Here is a 23,641-nt window from a genome sequence, read left to right as displayed (position 1 = left end):
TGTCCATATTACTAGAAACCTCTCGTGGTCCATGCACGCTTCTTACGTAATTAAAAATGCTAACCGCATGCTGGGATACCTAAAACGCAATTTCACTAAGGCACCATCTTCCCTAAAATTAATGTTATACAAGTCACAAGTCCGCTCAAAACTAGAGTACGCCGGAGCAGTTTGGGGTCCCTTTCAGAAAAACCTGATTCACTCTTTAGAAATGGTACAAAATAACTCTGCTCGTTTTGTTTTTTCTAATTATAACCGAACTGCCAGCACTTCTGTAATGAAATTAAACCTTGATTTGCCATCTTTAGCCTCTCGCCGTAAAGGCCTTAGACGTTCACTTTTTCATAAGATATTTCATCATCCTTCACTTCGCGACGAACTTATCTCCCCTCCTCAATACATTTCATCAAGGTTAGATCACAATAAGAAAGTTGGAATTTCATTATGCCAAACCAATGTCATGTCTCATTCATTCCTTCCGCGTACATCTGCCGAGTGGAATCGCCTACCAGCCTCAACCGCTACTATTGTTGACCATCAGCACTTCACGGCAGTATTAGATAACATTGTAGAAACAGGAGCATTTCATTTGTGTTTTTGTACTACCAATTGTATCGCTGTTTTTGTTTTGTATTACCGGAACACTGTATTACTGCACTGCATGCACCGTATTTAATTTTATTGACCAGCACTCCAGGAACACTCAAATAACATTTTATAACCGAGAACCATCTATTTCTGTACTATTAACTATTTTGCTGCACTGTACTTTTTTCTTTTTTTTTTTGTATTTGATGTAACCACTCCCCTCTTTAATGCCTCTGGCCCTGAGGGTACACGAAATAAATAAATAAATAAATACCGTGATGCATACGATATAAGCCAGCGATTAAAAAAAAGTGTCCGTCTTAATCAAGCATGCTCCTTTGTTTCATGCCAAGCGGTGCTTCCAGCGATTGTGATGCCCACTACTGCGCACGGGGCACATAGGAGCCGTTACCACCCTGGCTGATTGATGAGGTGTTGGTTTAGTTGGCCATGCTTATGAGAACGCCTCAGAGGCGCCGCTCGAGGTGCGTCTAGCAACGGAAAGCCGTCAATTTGTGAAAGAAACCAATCGACTGCTAACTTTGCATGCCAATTACTTCGAAGTATGTACACACTAGGAACACTGCACGATATCAGCCTTCCATGGATTTTGATCACTTTGAATTCCATAATGATACGTCTTCGAATAACAATAGCTGTCCTCCCTTTGTAAAACTTATACCATTTACTCGTAGCTGCAATGAATTTGTGGAATGTGGTTTGCGCAGATGCTACAGCCTCCTTTCGAAGAACCTCGGTATAAAAACTAAGCTGAGCACCCTTTTCATCAACAAGGAATTGAGAAATTTGGTAACGTCGCACAAGTGCGGAGCGCATCATCAATGAGCGAACAGATACTACTGGAACGCCGTCCCCACCAATTACCGGTCCAGAAGGCAGCCAAGGCGCTTTAGTGTTTTTCGAGAACGACTGGCTCATTCAAGTGCTTTTGACTGGCGTCCGCACACATGCGCAAGTTCAACGTAACCCTCTCTCTCTACACCTTCTTTATATTCCCCATTTTCCTTCCCCGAGTGTGGGGTAGCCAACCCAACACTCAGGGTTGGCTACCCCACACTTTTCTGGTTAACATTCTTATTGCACGTCTCTGTCTCTTTTCTCTCCGTTCGCGTGCCATAACTTTGAATGGACACAGTGGGACCGTCTGTTTGACTTCGGAAGCGAGGATGGGCGAGGTCGCAGCCTGACACCAGAGATTAGAAACCTGCGAGAAGAAGCCGAGGCTGTACGGTCCTCGCCCACAGTCTGGCAGCACGCGAGCGGCTCGTTAAGCCGGACACTGCGCAAAGTGAAGCGGTACGTTTCTACCAAGTCGTCCTTGTATGTGTTGTTAAATGAGTCATTTTTCTGGTTTATGTAAAGGAGAGAACGGAGCCCGTGTATAAGAAGGGCGAACTGCGTTTTGCAGCGATGAACTGACAAAATTGCACACCGTCTGACGCTTTCGCCGTGTTGCGTGACTCGATATCTTTGGCGCGACAAAGATTTCCACGTCCATATTACTGCACCTCGCTTGCTTTCAGAAAGGCGCCGCCTCTGCTGAAAGGTCAGTTACTACTATGTTGCAGCTGAAACGTGCCGTGACTGCGGCCTATTTGAGGCAATGGAATCGTTCGCAGTTCCTTTATGACGAAAATAAAATGAAAGCGCCATCTCTGTTTTTGCAGGCGTATTACCGGGGTTTGCCCTCCCCAGTGAACTATAGACGAAAAGTGTGAGACCGGGTTAGTGGATAATCCATGATGGGTACAGCGCGGCCGCACACAAAGGACGGAAAAGCAGTGCATGTCTTTATTGTGCCTTTCCGTCCTTCGTCTGCTGTTGCGCTGTGCACATCATGAACAAGAAGGCCAGGAGGATCTAACACTTCTGATGTTGCCTGCGTCACCTCGCGCCTCTTCACTGTTTGACTAGGTAACGTCATGGTTTCAACGCAGTACAAGAGCTCCTTACGCCGTCTCAGGTTCCCCACAAAAGTATTAAATTCAAGGGGCTGACAAATGCAGTGGCACACTTCGGTATAACGCTTATCATAGCAGCCATCGTCATCTTCCTCGGCCGCCTTTTATGTAGGGAGCGCTCCGGTGCGTGGGTCACGTGGCTCGTGCCGCTGGCTGCGAGTTACGGTCCCTACAACCTCGGTCTCTATAGTTATGAACAGGGATAAGGTGCCTTAAAAAGGCTGGCCAAAGGTCCACGAAGATAGGTGGACCTATCTTCGTTGACATTCATCCCTGAAAACCGGACACACGGAGCACGAAAAGTGACGCTGATATCAGCCACCACGCGGTGACTCAATGATGAGACTCGAATGTTACGGAACTGAATAGGTGTAAGCTCCACGGTTGCGAACACGATGAAATAGGGTAGCATTGCCACTACAGAATCTGCGTCACAAGCACAATATGAGTACGTCGCTTCGTACATATCCATGTGATTCTACTTATCACAAACAGTGGTCTAACCGTGCAACTACTAAACAGTATTTTAGCACGTTCATGTTCGATGAGAAACTCTCACTTCCGAGCTTTTTAAGTGAGAAAGGTTTAGACGATCGCCTCTAAAACCTGTGAGACGTGCAGTCGGTGCGAAATGTGTTTGCGCAATAACTTTTAGTGACAAGATTACTTTTTGCGTGGACAAGATTACTCTTACGAGTATTGCGTCTAAAGTGCCCATCCGCATATTGGACAACGTGTATATAGTATCTCATCGTACCATGACATAATCACCCGCCACCTACCTTTCCCTGTATTTCCCCCTTCCCCTTTCCCCAGTGAGGAGTAAGCAGGCTAGAGACATGCTCTCCAGGCCAACCTCTCCTCCTTTCTCTTCATTAAAATCTACTCCTCCTCCTTTCCAATGGAGGCGGCACTATCATGTATTTCCCGCTTTGTCGCGATGTCCAGCACGACCCTCTTCCAGCTGCGCTAAACTGGTTAGAATCTAGAGAATTTTCCGAGAAAAGTCTGTTAAGAACCTGGGCCCATGCGGCGCAAGCTCTGCAAGCAACTGGTCATTTCTGAAATTCCTATACACTTGCTTCAGTGACTGTACGGGGCTTGCGTGCACTGATAGCACTAGCATCATCTCTTCTGTCTTTCACAGCGAAGTTATTGAAGGGACTTTCGCTATGGTTTTCCTGCTGTGGAGACCAGCGTGCGACCACATGATCGATCTCAAAAGTAGATTTACCGCAACATATCTGTTGGAGTCCCGACTTTGCTGTGAAATATAAGCATCGATGATTGTAAGATTAAAGCTAGCTCACCCATATCTTATTAAAATAGATAGCAACTTATATGCGTGGCCTTTTTTTATCAATTATCCGTAATTTTTGTTCCTCACGTCGCGTTTTACCGGCTCCACGTATTCGGTCAGCTCGGTGCGGCGGTGAAAGGGGCTGGCGCTGCCGCAACGCAGCGTCCGTAAAAGCCGGCACTACGAACAACAGCCAGTCACGAATGCAGCAATGACGGCTGCTGCGTTCGAGCAAGGTCATGGGCCAGCAAATCGGCTCCTAGTGCTTCCGAAGGGTGCAATAACTCGCCTATGCAGCTTCGTGGTCTTTAGATGTATGAGTTGCAGTGGCATATATCTGCTGAGGACTTCTTTATCTCTGTTTCTTCCGCATATGCAAGGCAGTACACGGATGCACACCTGGTTAGCCTTCCCTACGTATTCTCTCTCTCTCCTTCCTCGTTCAGCTACACATAAATACTAACAGCTTTAAATGGCTACTTCTACTTCTTGAAAGGGCGTGTTGCTCACGGACTTCGAGATTCTCACAAAGTTGTACACGAAAAAATAGGGCCTCAATGAATGATCTTGCTATGGGCTGCTGTGCAACAAAAGATACAATTCTTACACCACAGATAATTGACAAGAAACAAATGCAAGAAAACAAGAAAATATGAATTGAGCTGGAGAGCTTTTGTGAATTCGCCACCTGCCTGGCATTGTTCTTAAATTTATTCTGGTCCGGGCAATTTCTCCATCCGAATCATTCAAATGCGCGTTCGACTTCTACATCCCGCTCTCGTTGTTTTATTCTGCCAATACTGTAGCCCTTACGTTTAATTCGAAATGTTGGCAAGCGAAATGCAAATTTTTGTCGACTCTTATTTAGAACAACGAGAGGGTCGTTAATCACAGGTAAGCGACAATCGTTTTTTGGGGCTGGGTGGTGCGAAATTTGAGAAAGATCGTTATGAGGCGCTTCTTATTCCTTTACTGTTACGAGCCCAATATACAATTAAAGGGTGGCCTGGCCTAGCTCGTAGAACGCCCGAAGTTAAAGAAGTGTTTGCCTGCTTCCAGACTGTAAGTCAGTGCCACGAACGATTGATTTGGCTCTGCCAAAAACACAGTTTCATACATGAGTAAGTTTCTCCTGAAGCGCGAATCAACATGCGACCACTGACTATCAAACTAGCAAATTAATTAATCATTAGGCTAGTAGAAGAAAGCACGAGTCTTAAATTGATTAACAGAAGCATGCACTCCAAGCATGAAACACTATGGCAACCAAAATAATTTTGGTCGTGGTACTATGCTCCTGACCCATGGTCAGGGGCGTAGCAAGAATTTTTTGCGAGGAGAAGGGAGACACCCACTAGACCGAGGATGGGGAGGTGAGAGAGGGGGAGGGTTGTTTGGAATGCCATATGCTAATACAGCACTTCTTTGGGTTGGGTGCACGTGCTTGGTGTGCCACTAGCTGCTCATGGCGGCTATCGTCTTCCTCGACGCCGTAGGAGAAGTTATTCGGCTACACACTCTGAAAGAGTTTGACGGATTGCACAGCAGGCAGGGAGGGACAAACACCACTGTCAGTATAAGACATGTATAATTTTTTTTATTAGCTTTCTGCGCGCGGATATATTTCCCCAGTTGTTCACTACAAGCAATTTCAGCTTGGCCGTGTAGTCCCTTGAGAAAATGGTTGTGTCCTTTATGTTTACTGTATGTTTCCCGCAGTTCACATGAGGAAATGTCCTTTATGTTTCCTCCATGTTCAAATTTGGTCACTGCTTTTATGTTTCCTTCGTGTGTCCTACCTTTATGCATCCTTTATGTGGCCGCAGTGATTAAATCCTGTATTTTACGTAGGCATGCATCGATGAAGGGTTCCGTGCACACATCTTATATTTATAAACTTTTCCTGAGTTTAAAAGTTTTGCATTCGGTTTCATTGTAAGGTTACTGTTCTCTACATGATGCAGCCTACGGATTGGAACTCTGCTATGGCACACAAATTCATGCCAATTTGTTCTAAAACTACAAACTAATTAGACTTCGTAGATTATTTTAGTATAATACTTGGAGTACCACTCTACGTTCCTCACTGCAGTGCTGCTGTTGTTCTAGTTATGTCTTTGTTACTAATATAAAATGTAATGTTTGGATGGAAAGATCAGGTTGGATCCGTGCTTGCACTTTTAAAAGAAAGTTTTGACTATACTTTGCAAAGGTTTGTCTAAAACTACGAACAGTTTATTGGACTATCTGGATGTTACTTCAATTTGCTACGTCTGCTCCCAGCAGACCTCTGGAATGTGGTGCTTGGGTGAGAGCTCACAAGGCACCTGAAAAACAAAACAAAAGCCAATCTTGTTCACTTATTCAAAAATATTCATATAAGTAAGAACAGCTTGGCCTGTATGCACTCAGCTAAGAAACGTTGAGCAGTCAAAAGTAGCTCGTAAAAACATCAGGGCAACACAGAGGCTTTTAACTAATTCTCGTTTGAAACAAACTGAGCTGCCAGTCCACTCATGTATTAAACTGCTCACAAATTCTTTTAAACATTATTGCAGCAGCTGCTAAGTAGTACATCACCTTTAGGAGTAGGCAACTGGCCAATAAATCTTTGTGTGCTACATTTGTGTGCCTGCTTGTAAAGATGTCTCGTAATTATATCTCAAGTGGTCACACTGTTATATGGTAAAATTCAGGCGTGAATAAAACCAGCAGCAAACATCAGACTACCTGGGAAATTATCACGAAAACTTATATATCTAGTAAATCAAACGAACATTCGATTATGAACTGTCTAAAACCGACTCCGCGATTTTGTAGCGATCCCTTTTCCGATGCTACTCCTTTTCCTAATTGATCTGACCGACATTCCGCTGTCGTTATTAACTAGAACAGTCAGCCGTGGAAGGTGGGTTATAAGAGTGGCAAACATCGAGTGGAAAGCATCGCAAGAAAATCGCAGCCCTTATTCGGCAGTGCTACAAGCCACTGGCTTCAACAATCGCAGGAGCTGACACCTTGTTCTTCGGATGAAAATATTAATGAAAACGAGCGTTTAATTGACATGCCTCGATTAAAAAGAAATTTTGCTGTTGTAATTTTGGTCTATATTTTCCCTACAATATAAAATACAAATACGCGAGCACGTCGAAGAACACAAACAATGCAGACAAGATCTCGCGAAGCTAAACTGAACACTATCAATAAAATAATCTTCACACAAGTTAATATCTTTTCATGTGTCAAACACCGCAGTCGTGTGCAAACTCGCGATGCCCACGACACATCGACATACATTGCACATGTAACTTGCGGAAATGCAAATTCACGAAAGCATTTCTCCGGGAAACTAGCGGGGAAACAGTAGCTTTCAGCATTTACGTAAATGTTTGCCCATCCAGTCGCAACAATCTGCGGTGGTAGCACACCACTGCAGAAAGCAAGTAAGCGGTCAGAAATAATACATTTCACGGAAACTCCCATCGTGAAACGGTTTGCTAAATGTGCACAGCAACATGAAGAACAAACGCTCCGAAAGTGCTCTGTTGTCAGTGCACAAAGCTTACTACATGAATCATAAGCTGCGAGAATGCGCGCAAGCGTCAGACTTGCTTGCCTTCAACATGTGCTCAGCGAACGTTCCTTCGTCTCGCAGGCACCACGCGACGACGCTCTTTCCAGCGCGAACAATGCCGAATTGTCGATGAACACCAGCACACGAAAGCACAACTTTCAACAAATTCTTCCACGCACCATAATTCGAAGCCACAGTAGTAGGTATTGTACGAGCGAACGCGTACAAGCGAGAACAAAGGCAGCTCGAACGGGTGATGTAGCACACGGAAGACACTGGCTTAAAGGGAAGCTGAAAGGTTTTCCAGAAAAAATGAGTGAACATCTGTACATAATGGTTTTCAACCCTCCGAATTCGAATATGGTATCGAAATTGAGCGACAGAAAGCGCAAATATATTTTATTTCGACGAAAAGTGCAGCAGCGGACACGCCCAGCTCGCGCGTCTCGTTTCCGCCTGTGATTGGTCGGGCGCCTCGTGACGTCAACACTAGTAACCGACCGCTGCCGCTACACATGAAGCGCGGTGCCAGGTAGTTTGGTGCTGTTTTTCTGAGACGGTAATGGAGAATTTAGAAAGACTGCGCTTTTCTGAGGAGTTCGGCGTTACTCCCTACATGTACGAGCCGATTGCGAAGAGCCGGCCTCTCGAAGAAGCAAACGATGCTGGTGCGAGCAGTGCTTTCGACGCGAACGAAAGCAAAGTCTTGGGATCTCCTCGTGTTGTAAATGCTCTTTGGTGAGTATGTTTTTTGCAAAGCGATCTAGTGATCTCGCCGATCTTTCGCCGATCTAGTGAGCTCGTTTCCGGTCAAACAACTGTAGTGTTGTGTTCCTGCATGCCTCCTCGTGGAACGTAAGCGGGGATGCGATCGTCGGCATTTGTGCGCTGTACAAAGCTGTCGGCAATCTACAAAGACGGTTTAAACGCGTGAAAAGCTTCCCGGTTCATGCAGTACGTGTAGTGACCTTCATCTGTTGACTACCACGTTGACTACCACTCACGTTGATTACCACTCACGTTGACTACCACGCACGTTGACTACCACTCTACATACACGCAGACGCACCGACAAAGGAATGCAGGGTCGATCGAAGCAGATTACGATGGCACGCACGCAGAAGCAAGGGCGGTCAGGCACGGTCGCGGATGCTGCGAAGGAACGAAACACTAGAGTTGACGTCACAACACCGCGGTTTCCGGTCTGTGCTCGCATCGTCAGCGTCAGCAGCAGCGCGCGGCATTCGACGGGGGGCGGAGCTACAGCGCAATTTCAACCGACGATTACGTCGCTCCTAATTGAAAAAAAAACGCCCAAATTTTAACTACATGGTTTATAAGGTTCCCGCATCCGTATATGAGAGTCTTATTGAATTCGACAGACTCTTCAGCTTCCCTTTAACACAAGAAACATAAGGCGAACTAACAGCGTTACACGAGTCCAGAAGTTTCCTGATGGTTAAAACACACGATACAGATCACGTTTTGTTTATGTACTTCTAAAATACGATTTAATTACCGTCTAACTACAACGAGCACTCTCACCGCTAACACCAACACAACGGGGCCCAGCTCAATATATCATCCAGTAATTTTACCGCGGATAAACGTCACACTGCGGCAGCGCCACACTGCGGTTAACAAGTGAGTTTAGCCTCCGAGTTCCAGATTTGCTTCTAGGGCGTGCAGTTTGCAAAAGCACGGCCTTCGAGATTAAATTTTGTTACTGAGGGCAAGTCGTAGCTGGAAGGAAGGTTGGTATTTAAACACAACTCATTGAGGTTAAAGTGCCTTGGTGTGCTGCCTTGTTTCTTTAAGCATATACAGAGATTTTAGACGAACTATGCGCGAACTTTTGCCGGCGGACAGGAGCCAATCAGCGCGCAACATGTGCAGCTCCGTCTGCATGGGGTGGCGGACCGTTTACGGGCAGCCGCTATAGCTGCGAGACCCACCGATCAGAAATTCGGGATCACCACACATATGCACGCTAATTCTGGCGCCCACTGGCATGTTTTTGAGAATGTCAGGCCTTATCTTGAATAGGTGGAACAATATTTCTTCGTAGCGTAAGGAATAAAGGCGACAAAACGTGGCGATTGCTGGCTTGCAGCGGCAGCTAGAGCTTCGGCCAAAGTGAAACAGCCGTACTGCTTGCATGCTCGAGTAATCAAACAGATACGCCCATACTCCGCACACAACTTTCATACTCAGCCAACTGAGAATTATAAATTATTCAGTCGTACACCCAAGCAAGCATTTACGGGATCCGCGATGATGTCAACACAGCAATGACTCGTACTTTTGGTAGCAGCGCGAAAGCGACGCGGACAAAAGGAACAAATACTACGCTGTTTCTTCGGAGTGTTTCTTCCTTGTTTCCGCGTTGCTTTTACGTTGTTGCTGAAAGTACGCTGAATCCTAACGAACTCGCCCACTTTGCTACCTTGCTACAGAAATCACTCGCAATTTTGGAAAGAAAGGCACTTTTAGCATCGACCGCCGGTTCTGCTTTGGTGAGTGAGCGAACTTTTGTGTATAATTTTTGTGAGTAGTAGAGAAAAGGTATCATAACAGGCCGAGGGCCTGCTGCAAAAAGAAATAGCGCAGAAAACGCAATATGTCAAAAAGTGTTTAGAAGACCACGGTTTTGACGGAGCAGTGTCTCCCCATGTTAAAGTTTTTTTTTCCGGTTTAGAGTATCAGAAACGTTATAGATATTCAATTTCACTACATTCTTTCGAACTAGGCGTTCTGAGAGTGAGCGTCAGCTCCAGTTCAGCTTTGGAGGTGGCAGCGCTATTTTCCGCTGACGGCTGCAAAGAAATCTCAACGAGCGTAATACAGAGACAATCGTAACGGACGTATTATATTTACCTGTAATGACGCTATCATGAAACCAATATAACTCCACGAACAGCTACTTAAATGGTAGGTTGTATATTCATATACGCTCATAGCAAAGCGGCGGATTCGCCCCGGAGGCTTCCGCCTCTTTTTCGGGTCATGTAACGCAAGCCATCGGACACTGCGCGTCGTGCCACCGCGTCTCCAGCCGCCGCGCGCAATCGTTATTTGCCGCGAAAGATAATTCGCTGAATGAGGCTTTGATTTACGTATGTACTGTTGATGGCGCGTGGCCGTCAATGCATCGGATGCGCCCAAGATAGATAGGGAAGGGGAGGGAGGCGCCCCCCCCCATTTTTTGTTTACTTGGATACGCCAATAGTTAATACATCTTTCAGGCAGATGATCTATCTCTATGATGTGTTAAAAGGTAATCACTGGGTGCACTATATGTTATCTGGATGTGCACTCGAGGGAGTACACAGCCAGGTAACATAGAGTGCACACACAGGTAACATCCTGCCGTAAACACAAAGGACACATCCTACAGGAAAGATGAAGTTCGTTTCCTCGAGTTCTAAGAAAGGTTGAGTAAACATGCCGTAAACACAAAGTATGTTTCCTCAAGTTCACATAAAGGCCAAGGAAACAAAAAGGTCACACAGGGCACAAGAAGGAAACATGCAGGAAACATAAAGGGCATGACCATTTTCATAGGGGGTGCTGGGTAAAGAAGCTGATCAAGCCCAAATCCGAAATACGAGATGCCTCCAATTACGAACTTCCTGTAGGCATTGCAGTACTTCTCTAAAGCTTGTTAAATTAGTAAAATGAAGTAACTGAAAAATAAAGGTCTGCGAAAAAGTGATCGCATGCGAGTTAGAGCAGAATGAATGGGCATCTCTGCTCGAGAAGGTGAAATGACCACCGACTAGAAAACGAAGTGACCATTTTTTTGCAGTAGAATATTAATTATAACTTTGAGCGATGATTAATATCTTGTTTTCATTTTATGGAGGGTCTAACGTCTGTATCCAATTATTAAAGAATCGCTTTGGGCCAGATGGTGAAGAAAATTAAGACAACCACATGACCACTGCTAGAAGATGCGGTGGCGCGGCGCCCGTTTTGTCTGCGTCTCCTTCTTGTGGTCGCGTGATTTCTTCTTTCTCCCTTCAATGTACTATGTGGCTATTCGAACGCCATCAAAGTGTGTGTAAACGATTTCAATATACAGACGCCCTACCGAATTCCACACATTTTGTTGCATTTGAAATGGAAAACTTTGATTGTCTCGTAAACGAAACTGGGTGGTTGACATAATAAATTATTTTATTATGCTACTGGAGGCATGAAGAGACAAAAGAAACGTTGATGTATGTCGTAAAATTGTTAGAAATGTTTTAAACTGTTTTGATAAAATTGATGAAGACTGCAACATTTCAAGAAGGAAAACGCTAGAGTTTCAATAGTAGATGTAATAAGGCGACTAATTATGCGGCTGTTTAAGTTATAATAAATAAGCGTTGGAAGCAGATGACGTCAAAATTGTACGTTATTTTGGGCGTGGATCTTACCCGCAGCTGTGGTCCAGCGACGTCCTGCTGCTGGAAACGAGGGCGCCGGTCTGGCCGTGCACTCTAAAAACTAAGGGAGTGCCGGGCACTCTCTTTGAGGGAGTAGCTGCTTGTCCCATATTTCACTCTCTTTTCGAGAGTAGATCGACCCTCTTTGAGAGAGAGTAGGTCAACTCCTCCTGACAGAGTTTTGTTACTCCACCGCAAGGGATTGCTAGTACTCTTCCGCAGAGTGATAATACTCTTCCCACAGGGAGTGCTAGTACTCTTCCGCAGAGTGCTAATACTCTCCCCGCAGGGTTAATAGTACACCGGCAGACCGAGTACTTCTACTCCCCCAAACAGAGTGCTTGTACTCCTTCAGAACAGAGTGCCAGTACTCTCCCCAATACCCTCTTAGCCAAGTCCTGATCACGCATGCAGGTAGGAAATCAGATCAAATTAGGGCCGCTGATATACTGTTCCCTAGGCGGCTCCTCAGAGACACTGGCCCGATTCCAAGCGGCCTTCAGAATAGGCGTGAGCAAAGTTATGCAGGATTTTAAAGTAATTTTTTCCTGGCTATTTGCTGCCTACCGTGAGGCGTGACTGCTCTGAAGCGGCCGATGCGTATGCGTCACGAACGCCACTAAGGAGAAAAAAAAAAAGCGATTTAACACTTGATCTGCAAATATCTTCGCGAATTTCACAATCAGGAGTCACACAATCTAATTAGAATACAATTGTCAAGGGAATCGCATACGCATCAAGAATCACAAAGCTCTATAATACATCATGTGAATTCGAACCCGCGTACACTCGCATCTGTACAATTCAAAACACACATCATAACCATTACACCACAGCGCCGCCACGCCAAGTCGTGTTCTTTTAGAGCTTATATATATACCAAACGTATTTGATGAATCTGCTGTGGTGGGTGGGGTTTCTCTGCAGTGTGCTGTGCTGTTGTGTACTGGAATACGTGTGCGTTTGCATCATTTCCATTCCTTGCTACGTCTAACGAAGGAAGACAATGTAGACGACAACGTGAGAACTATTCACGGCTTGTCGTCACCGCAGGAAAATAACAAATGTGCCGTTCAGCTCATGATCGAGTGCTTCTCCAGTCCATGTTCTCCAAAATACGCGGATACAAAGTATTGCGCCAACCATCCACGTATGTGAATTTAATTCGCGCGTATACTGGTGAGCAACTGCGACGCCAGTACCAGGCATTTCGACGTGCCTCACGCTGCCGTGTAGACGTTCTTTTCAAGTGCATTAGTTTAGAGTTTGGTTCAGTCCGCTGTGAGCTGTTGTCCTGCATTAGCAGAGGATCGTTAGCGTTTTGAAGCGCATGCATTCCAGCATTTGGAGACTGCTTATGCCGATAGCCGCGTCAAATGCATTGGCACGCATGTTTATACGACTAATGTGTCCACTTGTTACGCGTGCACTGCTCGTATCCTGTGGCAGTGCTCGTTCTAAAAGCTTCGAAGACCATCTACACTCATGCGTGTGTTCAATTTATATATGCACAGGATGGACTTGCCGGCTAATTGGTTGAGCATTTTAGAAGAAACAGCGCAACACAAGGACGACGCAAAAACATGCCACACCACGAAGCGCTGGTGTGGTTGATGCTTTTTTTCGTCCTTGTGTTTGCGCTGTTTCTTCTTCCACGATACACGCACACCACAGGTACGCGAAAGTTTAGGAGCATAAGTGGTTAACTCTGTTTTCCCCGTTTTCTCTCAGTGTCAATGGCACAGTGCGTTGCCCGGAATTGTGCACGCTTACCCCCATATGCAGAAATGCATCATAACTTGAAGCCCATGCTTGACTTGATCTAAACGACGCAAGTCGTGAACGCACCAAAAGAAAGGCAGTGAGCGTCTTGGGGGACGTTCGCACCAGGCGTCGTTTATATCAAGTCAAGCATGAGCTTTGTATTAAGATACATTTCTGAATACGGGGGCTAGACATCTGCTTCTTCCAGAACATGTCGAAAAAACGCCCGCCAACACCAGGCACATTCGTAAACTTAACTAGGCAATACGAAGCTCCATAGAAAAAAAGAAGAGTGGTATTAAAAGCTTTCAGTATTTTTCTTTACTCCAAAATAGTTGCGCTCTCGTGGCTTCACTGTACAGAGATAGTGCAGCGTTAGCTAGAAAGCATGAATTTCCTAACTCCATGCCAAAATAAGCTTGTAAAATTATTTAGGTGCTAGAATCCAGGGTTTGTAGCGATCCTTGAAAATCTTTTATTTCTAAAATGCCATTTTCAAGGCATTGAAAACCCTTGAATTTTTAGAAGTACTGGAAAGTCCTTAAACTTGTACACTTGGCTAGACTTAGCAGACATTGCCAAGCGCTTTTTTTCCCTTCTGTGACACTCTTTCGCATGTCACAGAAAATTGTCTCTGGAGGTAATAGAAGGAAAGCGACATCCTTAAAGTTGAAATTACAAAGGAGCTGCAGATACCAGTTTTATGCACATGAAACCGGCGACAAATGTGCTTGGAGGAGCAGAAGCAGGAAGCTCAACAGTTGAGGCATTCGAAGAGAAGCCGTGAAGAGTAAATTGAGAGCGACAGACACAATAAAAAGAAATTAGAAATGACTATTGCTTATTTGATGGTGAAAAAAGCTGAGGCAACAGATGACATCAAATACACTGTCAAACCAAACAGTATTCAAAAACTGCAAATGTTGCAGGTCCAAGTAGTTAATTGTGCTATTGCAGAAAAACTTTGAGCGCTTTCTTGAAATGCTTCCTTGTGTGCGTTTAGTGGTGGGCGGTGAAAGGCAAATTAGCAGTCTTTCAAATGCTTGAAATCACTGAAATGCGATTTGTTTTGTTTTCTTTTGTTTGCATTAAAGTTAACGGTGTTCTTGAACAAGTTATTGCCTGTCCAAACTACTACACACATTGCACGAGGTCCTTGAAGTTACTGTGTCGGGGCCTCGAAAGTCCTTGAAAACCATTGAATTTTTTTCTTCAATATTGCTACGAACCCAGTAGAACAAGTCTCATGGAGTAAAAACCTTGGCTGAACAGGGGCTTATACGCAGAGCACAGGAAGACTAGAAATGCAGTAGTAGGCATGGAGGGCCCTGAAAAAAATGTGCCACATCCGCTCGTCTGCCTTATGTTTCTGCACTGACTTTCGCATTTTTAATAGAAGTGCACTTTCTGTTCTACTCCAATAAACGCAACATTACGAACTCCAGTGTGGGGCAGTCCTTCAGCCAGTGCAGAACTTTTTCTGTGCATCCGAGTCAGCTCTGTCATTTTTCCAGCATTGTAGTAGAAGATTTGTTAAACTGGTTTAGCAGAATATGAGCAGTATACTCTTAAATTAGCTGTTTATTTGTATGCACAAGTGCAGGTCCTCAGTTTGGTTGCATGACAAATTGCCATACCTCAATAGATACAAGAAACAATTTTATTACAGTTTAATGAAATCCAAACAGTAATAATCACAACAATATAATGACATACATTTCTTTTGGTACGTATACAGCCCATGTCTTGGCAGTGTATAAATTCAACTATACACCGCAAGTACTGTGTCCTGACCATTATTATTCACATGTGTAAAACCATCACAGCAATTCAACAAATATCACAGTAATTAGTGACATACACTTTGTAACTGCTTTACATGAGCATAATGTATACAAATGGTCCCTGTGTACCTACACATGACTAGTGCCACACGAGTACTATTACTCACAGGTGTAAAACCAACAAAGCAGTTCTTTAAAAAATATCACAGCGCTTAGTGACGTACATGCTGTAACTCCCTTGTAGAAACTTAATACAAACACGTGAGGACACAGAAAGCTAGCAGTGGGCATACATGGGAATACCACCGCCTCAATACTAATTCACAAGTGTAAAACCAACCAAGGAGTTCTTTAAAGAATATCACAATGCTTAGTGACATACATTTTCTAACTAGCTTATATAAGCTTTATACAAACATGAGAACATACACAAAGCTAGCGGTGCACCCGCATAGAAGTGCGGCCATCTGAACACGATTATTTGCAAGTGTAAGCTCAACAGAACAGTTCGTTATAGTGCCGCACATTTTGTAACTGCCTTATACAAGCTTAGTGCAAGCACAAGAATGCAGAAAAATATAAATTAAAAACTTGCTCTATGCATACACAAACAGATCAACACAAATGGTAAACACCGCTTTGAAGACAAATGTGACTGTGGCAAAGCGCAGTGCTGTGCCGGTTGAAATTGCCACCCACAAAAGTATTGAGCAATGCTTAAACCACAGGCAATAAAGTGCTGAAAGACTGCGTCTCTAACGTAACTATTTAATTTCAAATTTCTTGAATATAGGGCTCGCTTGCAGATAAGGCATCTGATCCAACTGACCTGATTTTACACCTGCTACATGCATACAATGCACTCAGATATAACTGGTAATAATAATTATAAAAGGCATTTAAAAACTTGATAGTATGAAGATGCATGACTAGAAAAGTTCTGTCCCCCTCGTACTTGTTAAAAAGGTGTAAGTACGACACATGTTCTTTTTTTCCTCAATTTTTGCATTAATGGACAGCCGGGAACCTCGAACCGACACAAAAAAAAAGATACTGCTATGTTAATAGTGTTATGAATAATTTTTTGTGAAAGCTTTTTTACAGACAACTTGCAGTCTCGTTTCTGGAGGTTGAGCTGTATCTTGCAAAATAACTTGAAAAGTGGTCACATGGGAGCATGACACTATATCATAATGTTAGTTTCAGTTGACTCTCTTGCCCTACAAGTCGCTGCTCACTGTGGCCAGTGATGCAACAGCAGTGTCTGTGTGATTTTCATCACACTTCTGTCCTATGCCATTCTTACCAGAGTTGGCGGCACATAGATACCCAAATTTCGATAGTGTTGCTTTCTCAGGTGGTTGTTTTTGATTTGTTCGAAATCAGTTGGCACTTCAGCTGCATCAAACTTCTTTTTTACCTCTTCAACAACAGTATCAACAACAATCTTATGACACCTGTGTTGTCCTTCTAGTTGCCTACAAAGACCACTTAATCTAGCAATAACACTGACAGTCTCTACTATCTTCTAATGGGGAAGAGCTGTGTTCCACATTGTTGTCGCTGTGTGGGCTGGCTGGGGAGGCAACAAATGTAATATGTTTGCATATCTTAAAGTGATGCTTGTATTGTGTTATAACACCTAACTTAGTCTTGCACTTGCTGCTCAAGAACACTGGCTCACAGTCATGGTGAAAAGCTTTTGTATGTTGAGCAAATGAGTTGTATGCACTGCAAAAAAAGTCACAGTGATAGCACACATGTTGCTCTACCAGGCCTGGTGCGGTTCCTTCTGACACTGCTGCTGATGCTGACACACTGCTGCTTGCCTCGTACACTGTTGCAGCTGCAGTAGACGTGGCAGTCTCTGTATCTATTGCTGCCGTGTCATCTGTCATGGTAACTTCCAAGTGGTACCGGGCTCACTTCTGCAACAGAGATGTTGTTTGCCCCTTGAGGGCTCTCATGATCAGGGCCAATAATTTCGTAGGCATTGTCTCCTGCATCGAAGAACCAATAAGAACAGCATGAATTAATAAACATAGCTCTAAAAAGTACGGACATCAAGACTTAACCACAAACTTTGCACATAAGTGACCGGGCTTAATGAATAATACTTGCAGGAGGAGTTACACAATTTTTTGTGTATATTACAGTAAAGCCTCATCAGAAGATATTCAAGAGGCACGGGAAACATGTCTCTCGAAACCAAAAATTTTGAGACACTGAGGAGCCAGACTAGATCACTTTATTATGCATCATCACTAAAGTATGTTTTGATATATCTGAAGGAATAAATGCTCAGGGTGGCTTAAAGGGCTCCTAAACCACTTCTCGACATTTTTTGAACATTTCAAGTAAACACGCGTATCGAAATCAGAATGCCGTCACTATCGACGAAGCCAAATGCCAGAGTGTGTAGCACTGCCGGAGCACCACAATATGAAGAAAATGACCCCGTGTGCCTCTCTGGACCTATCCTGCACCCCCCAGTTTGTCCTGATGTCACCAGGCTGTCTCTGATGATGTCACCAGTTTCCGGTGCTGTCGATTGGTCGAACGAAAGTGTACGACTGCCGGCAAGGCCTGCAAGCAAATACACACACTCCTTCTTCCTCGTCGCGTTGCGCGCGATGCCATTGTGGGCAGCCAATGGGGGCAAAGAAGAGAAACGCCAACAGAAGGGTCTCCCTATGAGGCTCTTCAACGCGAGTCACCATACAGTTCCGTTGTATTAGCGCCACCCCTCGCAGGACGACGGGCCAGCGCGGCAGCAACAGAGCTCGTTGGTGTTGGCCTGTCCCGTAACATTTGGAGGTGTACTAGGCAAGGAAAAGACGATACTGTCCATATGGCGTGTACCAGATGAAAGAGTAAAATGAGTGGGGACTACTTTTCGATAATCAAACACACGTAGCTCCACTATTACTGCACCGTTTCGAAAAATTCTTGTGGCTACCTGTTCATTGCCTTATTGTGTAGAACTGCAACACCGCAACTAAATTTCAACCTCGGTGGTTTAGGGGCCCTTTAAAGAAGACATTCACAGCTTTTTAGTGACTGTAGATTGTGTTAGCTTCCTTCCCAACTTCTGGAATTTAAACACTTCACTTTGCAAGCCTTGTTGCTCGCAGTACCTTTGAGGTGCTCTTAGACGCTCGTCAGCTTCAACTGCCGACACTTTCTGCCCTGCACTGTCCTCGTTGCCCTCCTTTTCTGGTTCATGCTAAGAGACATGCGCGATTGACTTGTGTAAGGATTGCGTGATCTTTACGCCCTTCGGAGCACACAAGGTGCACAAAGTGAATGTGTGTGGGTTGTGTCCCTTCGAAGTAGTGAATACTTAAAAAGTCATCCTTAGTAACAAAGGTGTCTCTTGTATACAGTATTGTTAACGTGGCAAACATCGGAAAACCAACCAAACCATTTTCAGATGTCTCTTACAACCAAGTGCATCTTGTAATGAGATTCTACTGTACTGAATATTTTTCAGCTATGGATCATCTGCATGTACATATAGTCACAAAGACATGTTGTGTGGAATGGCGAATCGGGAAACAGTTCTTACTCTTACTTTGTGTCCCTAACATAAGCAGCGGATAACAATATGATAAAAAAGCAGGCAATGAGGCTAGAATGGAACATAATCCTTCAGCTCTAAACAGTTTTTTGGGCCCACATCATTCCCTCATATGACATAAGGAAACAACTTGATTGCAGTAATGGCTGCATGTGATCTGAGTTGATTGAAACAAACTATACGTAAGGTTGTCCTGTATGTAATTTTATCAGAGTGCTTTTTAGATGTCCTGCTGGTGATCCTGGCTGCGCGATGCTTCTCATGCTTTTTGGCACGATTCCTTTTTTTCCACTCTACTTTTTTTTCAGATTTTCTCCCCTTTCCCTTCCCCCTTGTGTAAAATAGCACACTTGAAGTATCAAATCTGTTGAACTAACGTGTGTATCAAACCTGTTAACATGTGTGCTTCTCTGTGGTCTGTGTTGTATTTTTGCGCTGCACAATTCAATTCAAGATGAAAGATGGAACGTCCCTGCCTTTAGTTTAATTGTGTGTGTGTGTGTGTATATGTCTCTCTCATGTTTTGAAATATATGTACATTCAGGAGTGCCTGCATGCCCTTCTCTCCTGCTCCTGTGACGAAAAGGAGAGCCTGTTTATGTACCATAGTAAAAAATTCAAAGGTTTTCGCTGTGCCCATTACATCCCTTATCATATGGATCTGTCACAATACAGAGTAGCAGTGGTCCATAATACTAGCCCATCCCAACATAATTATAAATTAACACATACCGACATGCTGCGAAACAGCTGTTGCAAAGCCGCTGGTGAAGGCAATTTCCGCAGCACTGCAGTGGTACAGCCGAGTTCCACCTGTATAGTGACAAATCCATATGCGTGTTAGCAACTCAGTAGTTGCTGATGGTTTCATAAGCTTTACACTACATAATAAAGTAATCTAGACAACTTTGTTGGAACAAATGCACATGATTAGGACACCACTTAAACACTAACACGATTAATTGCCCCCAATCTCTCACTCACTAAGGGATAATATTACTGAAACATCGGTGGAGAGCTCAGATTAACACAGCCCATAAAGGACAAGCGTTCTTTGAGGAAAACAGCTATAACAGCGGTTAGTTTTCTTGATCATTTTATGTGGTAGCTTTGATTTAAATGTCATGCAGTACTATAAAATACGAAGTGCCGCATTTCTAGCAGCAGAAGGCGTCGTCAGGCTCATGGTACAACAGATTTTTGCACTGTTTGTCAGTGAGCCGACACATACAAAGAAAACCGAATTCACACATACATATACAGTGTCAAGTTCACTTCTCCTTCTGAAAACGCAGCCACCAGTTTCAATGGTGCTGAAAGGAAAGGTTATATAAAGTGCGAGACTGCATGGAACTGCCACTTATGACTGTAAATGTATGGTCTGCTGATTGCAGAGGTAGTCACATGCTATTTCTAGTCCCTTTTAGAAGCATCACTAAAGAACAAATTAAAATCTATTCATAAGTCACGAATTTCATGCATCCACAGTTTGGCTAAATAACCTGTGAGAAAAAGACATGTTTACCTGGAATAGCAACCTTTTTTCCTGCTGCAAAACTTTCCTTCGAATTAATGAAATAACTTTACAGCGTCATAATGCGTTTCTTGCAACTACTTGCCGGCAGTGGCGAGTTAGTGTTTATATCCGACTCATTGGGTGACAATACTGCCAAACACAAATGCTTCACGAACACGAGAACACGTCCCTCGCAGAGAATAGCAACCATATATGCCTCTGTGAGACATGATCGCACCTTTGTGGTCAAAATGTACATTAGAACGACATCACCATCTCATTAAAAAAAAAAGCCTCCGTACAAGGCAGCTGCCAACTGCATAATGTGAAATTGCAACTGATGTCCACTTACTGGTGGCCTGTGTTTGAGTCACTTTTGGCAGTTGACTGGGTGCTGAGAAATGCACGTCCTGGGTTGTCCCTGCAAAACATACAGGGTTATGTTAGATGTTGAAAATATATATATGCCGGCATTTCATCAGTCGCAAAACAAACGAGTAAACTAATAAACAACTGTAATGTAAACAGAGTACACATCATAAGATAGGCTGTCAACTGTTAATGCATTACGCAAAAAACCTAATGCATAGGGAAGACTATATGTATACACACGAAGCTGACACACAATTTAATTCGCTCTAGGTTTTTCCGTGCAGTATATTCAAATTATTATGTCTCGTGGTTAGAGCAAAATTAGTGTAAATTACGAACTAAATTATCTACCCTGGAAACTTTTCTTCAATATGCACCTGTGCGCGCTTCGAACGAGTAGCGTTGTAAAATTTACGTACATGGCATTTAACATAGTTGCTGAACACGGATTTCCTTTGCCCTGTATCGTGTACAGTGAGCTACATATATCTGCCCCCCCCCCCCTTTTTTGTACTAGCCATACTGCGTGCCACTGCACCTATACGCACGTCAATAAACCTCACGATACAGAAATAAAAAAAGTGCCAATCACCCATGCCTGCATGTTGTAGTGGGCCTAACCTAACCAAGCATGGGCTGTTGCTTTCTATAGTAAACACAGGCACCGTGCTCATTGCAAGTATGTATCATGTCGCTAAGCAAATATGCAATTTCATTGTACCACTATTTTTTTATCACATGGATATATGTGTTGAGAGGCAAGACAAAAAGCAGTCACTTCTCAGAACTAATCAGCTTTCTTAAAACACATTTTTAACTTTTCAATGACACTTGCTGCTATGTGTTTGTCTCCAGTGAGCATACTTGATTTGACTTTCCATTTAGACATTACATAAATATACCATTTTAAGATGACTGCCTGGAGCACGTGAGAATTTTCATCTTCGTGTAACATACTGTATCTTGATTTTGTTGACATTTGGTTAAATGGTACACCCAATATACCCACATACTAGTTTTCTTGTCCAAATAACATGCCAATGTATTTTGATTTTTTGGCATTGGCTCCTCTACACTACGTGAAGTCGCGCTGCACTGGCTCTTTCACATCCTCGTGTCCTTGCAGCTGCCTTCTTGCGTTATATAAAGCGGGTGCCTGAAAAATATCGTATGCAAAAGTCAACACAAGGACATGGTGCAAAACAACATCAAGACAGTCAAGGCAATGGCAATAAAAAAGTCTTAGCTCTTAGTCTTCCTAGTGAAATGCATGCAAAACATCCAAATGACTGAAACAGTCAACTGCTAAACTAACTTCAATTTTTAGATTTAAGCAAAAAAACAAACCACAGTTCATCCTTGTTTTTCATGAATGTTAGAATACTCCTGCTAATGAATAGAATATTGGTCATTTTCAGACGTCATAGGTCTGTCATGAGTCTGGTGTATCGCAAACACCACTTGTGACACATCCTAAGCACGTGCCCAGTGTGCCCCCCCACCCCCCCGCACCATGCCTGGTTGTGCCACTGCTGAAGCCATAATTTGAGGATTATAGCTGCAAACATGATGCTCAGTAGGGATGAAAATATTGTCCTTCAGCTCAATGGATATATGGATGTGCCTATAAAAAAGGGCAACAAGGCTTGTTATGGCAAGCTTACCCACATTTCAATACTAACAAGTTCACTGCGGCCTGCATCTAAGCTTACTAAAAGGCATGAACTTATTTTCATGCATGAGGTGCGCAGTGGAGTTCATTTTTGACAGACCCGACTACTGCTGCAGTTTGAAATCTAGCATTTTAGATTCTTGTAGGCATGTAAAAGTTGCAGTTAAACCGCAGTTATTAGTTTATTACACCAACCTATTGTTCTGTGTACGACAGAATGGTAACACGGAATTAAAGCAACAATTTATTTTGATATTTTATTTCTCTACTAAAAATATTCAAGCGATAAACACATCATATTCTGCCATGCTATAGCAAAATGCACACATTACGCTTGTAACACCCAGAGGAAGGCTGATTTAGCTGTTCATATGACATAACTCTGACACGCCAACTCATATTAGCAAATGCACAGGCATGTCCAAAACAATAAGCGTATGCAAAGCGCCCCTGCAATTGTAATTCCACACAGCAGCCGTTATATTTGATGCCGATGCGTAACTAGCTGCTCGACAATTCACCGAGTTCGTAGACATAAGCATCCTTTCAGTTTCGCACCGTGCACGAAAACCGCAACAGGAGACAAAACCAGACCTATAATCACACCATTTCAACATGAGCAAAAACAGTTCAGTCTTAGGGATAAACACTGTGAGAGCGATTTAGTGCGCGACGGCGACGAGCGACAAAACGGGCCGTCGCTTGAACAGATGGCTCGGTTCTGGAAATCTAGAAATCGTCGCTCGTCGCCCAGAAGTGCTATGAGCGACTAGCCAATAGCGCGAAGCCGGAACTGGATGTACATACATCGCTCAAATACTACCGATTGTCGCGCGGAACGAGCAAATGATTCAATTTTTATACGTGCAAGGATAAGAACGTACTGCAAGACCTCCGGAAATATTTTATGCTACTTTTTATAGTAAAATACATCAACGTAAATTACTAAAGCACGCGTCACGCATGACTGCAGCCCTCATGCCGGCAACACCGGGGAGGCGTCGGTCAAAATCGTCGCTCGCACGGAGTACGACTTGTAGGCGACGAGCGAACGCGACAGCCATCTCCGTCGCGTC

The 23,641-nt window shown here is 43.8% G+C and overlaps 1 protein-coding gene across 2 annotated transcripts; it reads right to left on the bottom strand.

Moving 5' to 3' along the window:
- Window positions 1–15,287: 15,287 nt before the first annotated feature.
- On the bottom strand, window positions 15,288–23,515 carry LOC126543020 (uncharacterized). 2 transcript variants are annotated; one of them, XR_008615021.2, is made up of 4 exons: window positions 21,903–23,515; window positions 20,874–20,942; window positions 19,738–19,818; window positions 15,288–17,425 (listed from the first exon to the last, which is right to left on the bottom strand). XR_008615021.2 is itself a non-coding variant. In XM_072286342.1 (4 exons), exons 1-4 carry the CDS (start codon window positions 21,953–21,955, stop codon window positions 17,313–17,315), a joined length of 312 nt encoding a protein of 103 aa, XP_072142443.1. In that variant the 5' UTR covers window positions 21,956–23,505; the 3' UTR covers window positions 15,288–17,312. The 2 variants fall into 2 exon arrangements, 1 of the variants encoding a protein (XP_072142443.1); XM_072286342.1 differs by having other exon boundaries at window positions 21,907–23,505.
- Window positions 23,516–23,641: the final 126 nt, after the last annotated feature.

Source organism: Dermacentor andersoni, chromosome 2, assembly GCF_023375885.2.
Source record: "Dermacentor andersoni chromosome 2, qqDerAnde1_hic_scaffold, whole genome shotgun sequence".
NCBI lineage: Eukaryota > Metazoa > Arthropoda > Arachnida > Ixodida > Ixodidae > Dermacentor > Dermacentor andersoni.
This window is presented reverse-complemented; position numbering and strand designations above follow the sequence as displayed.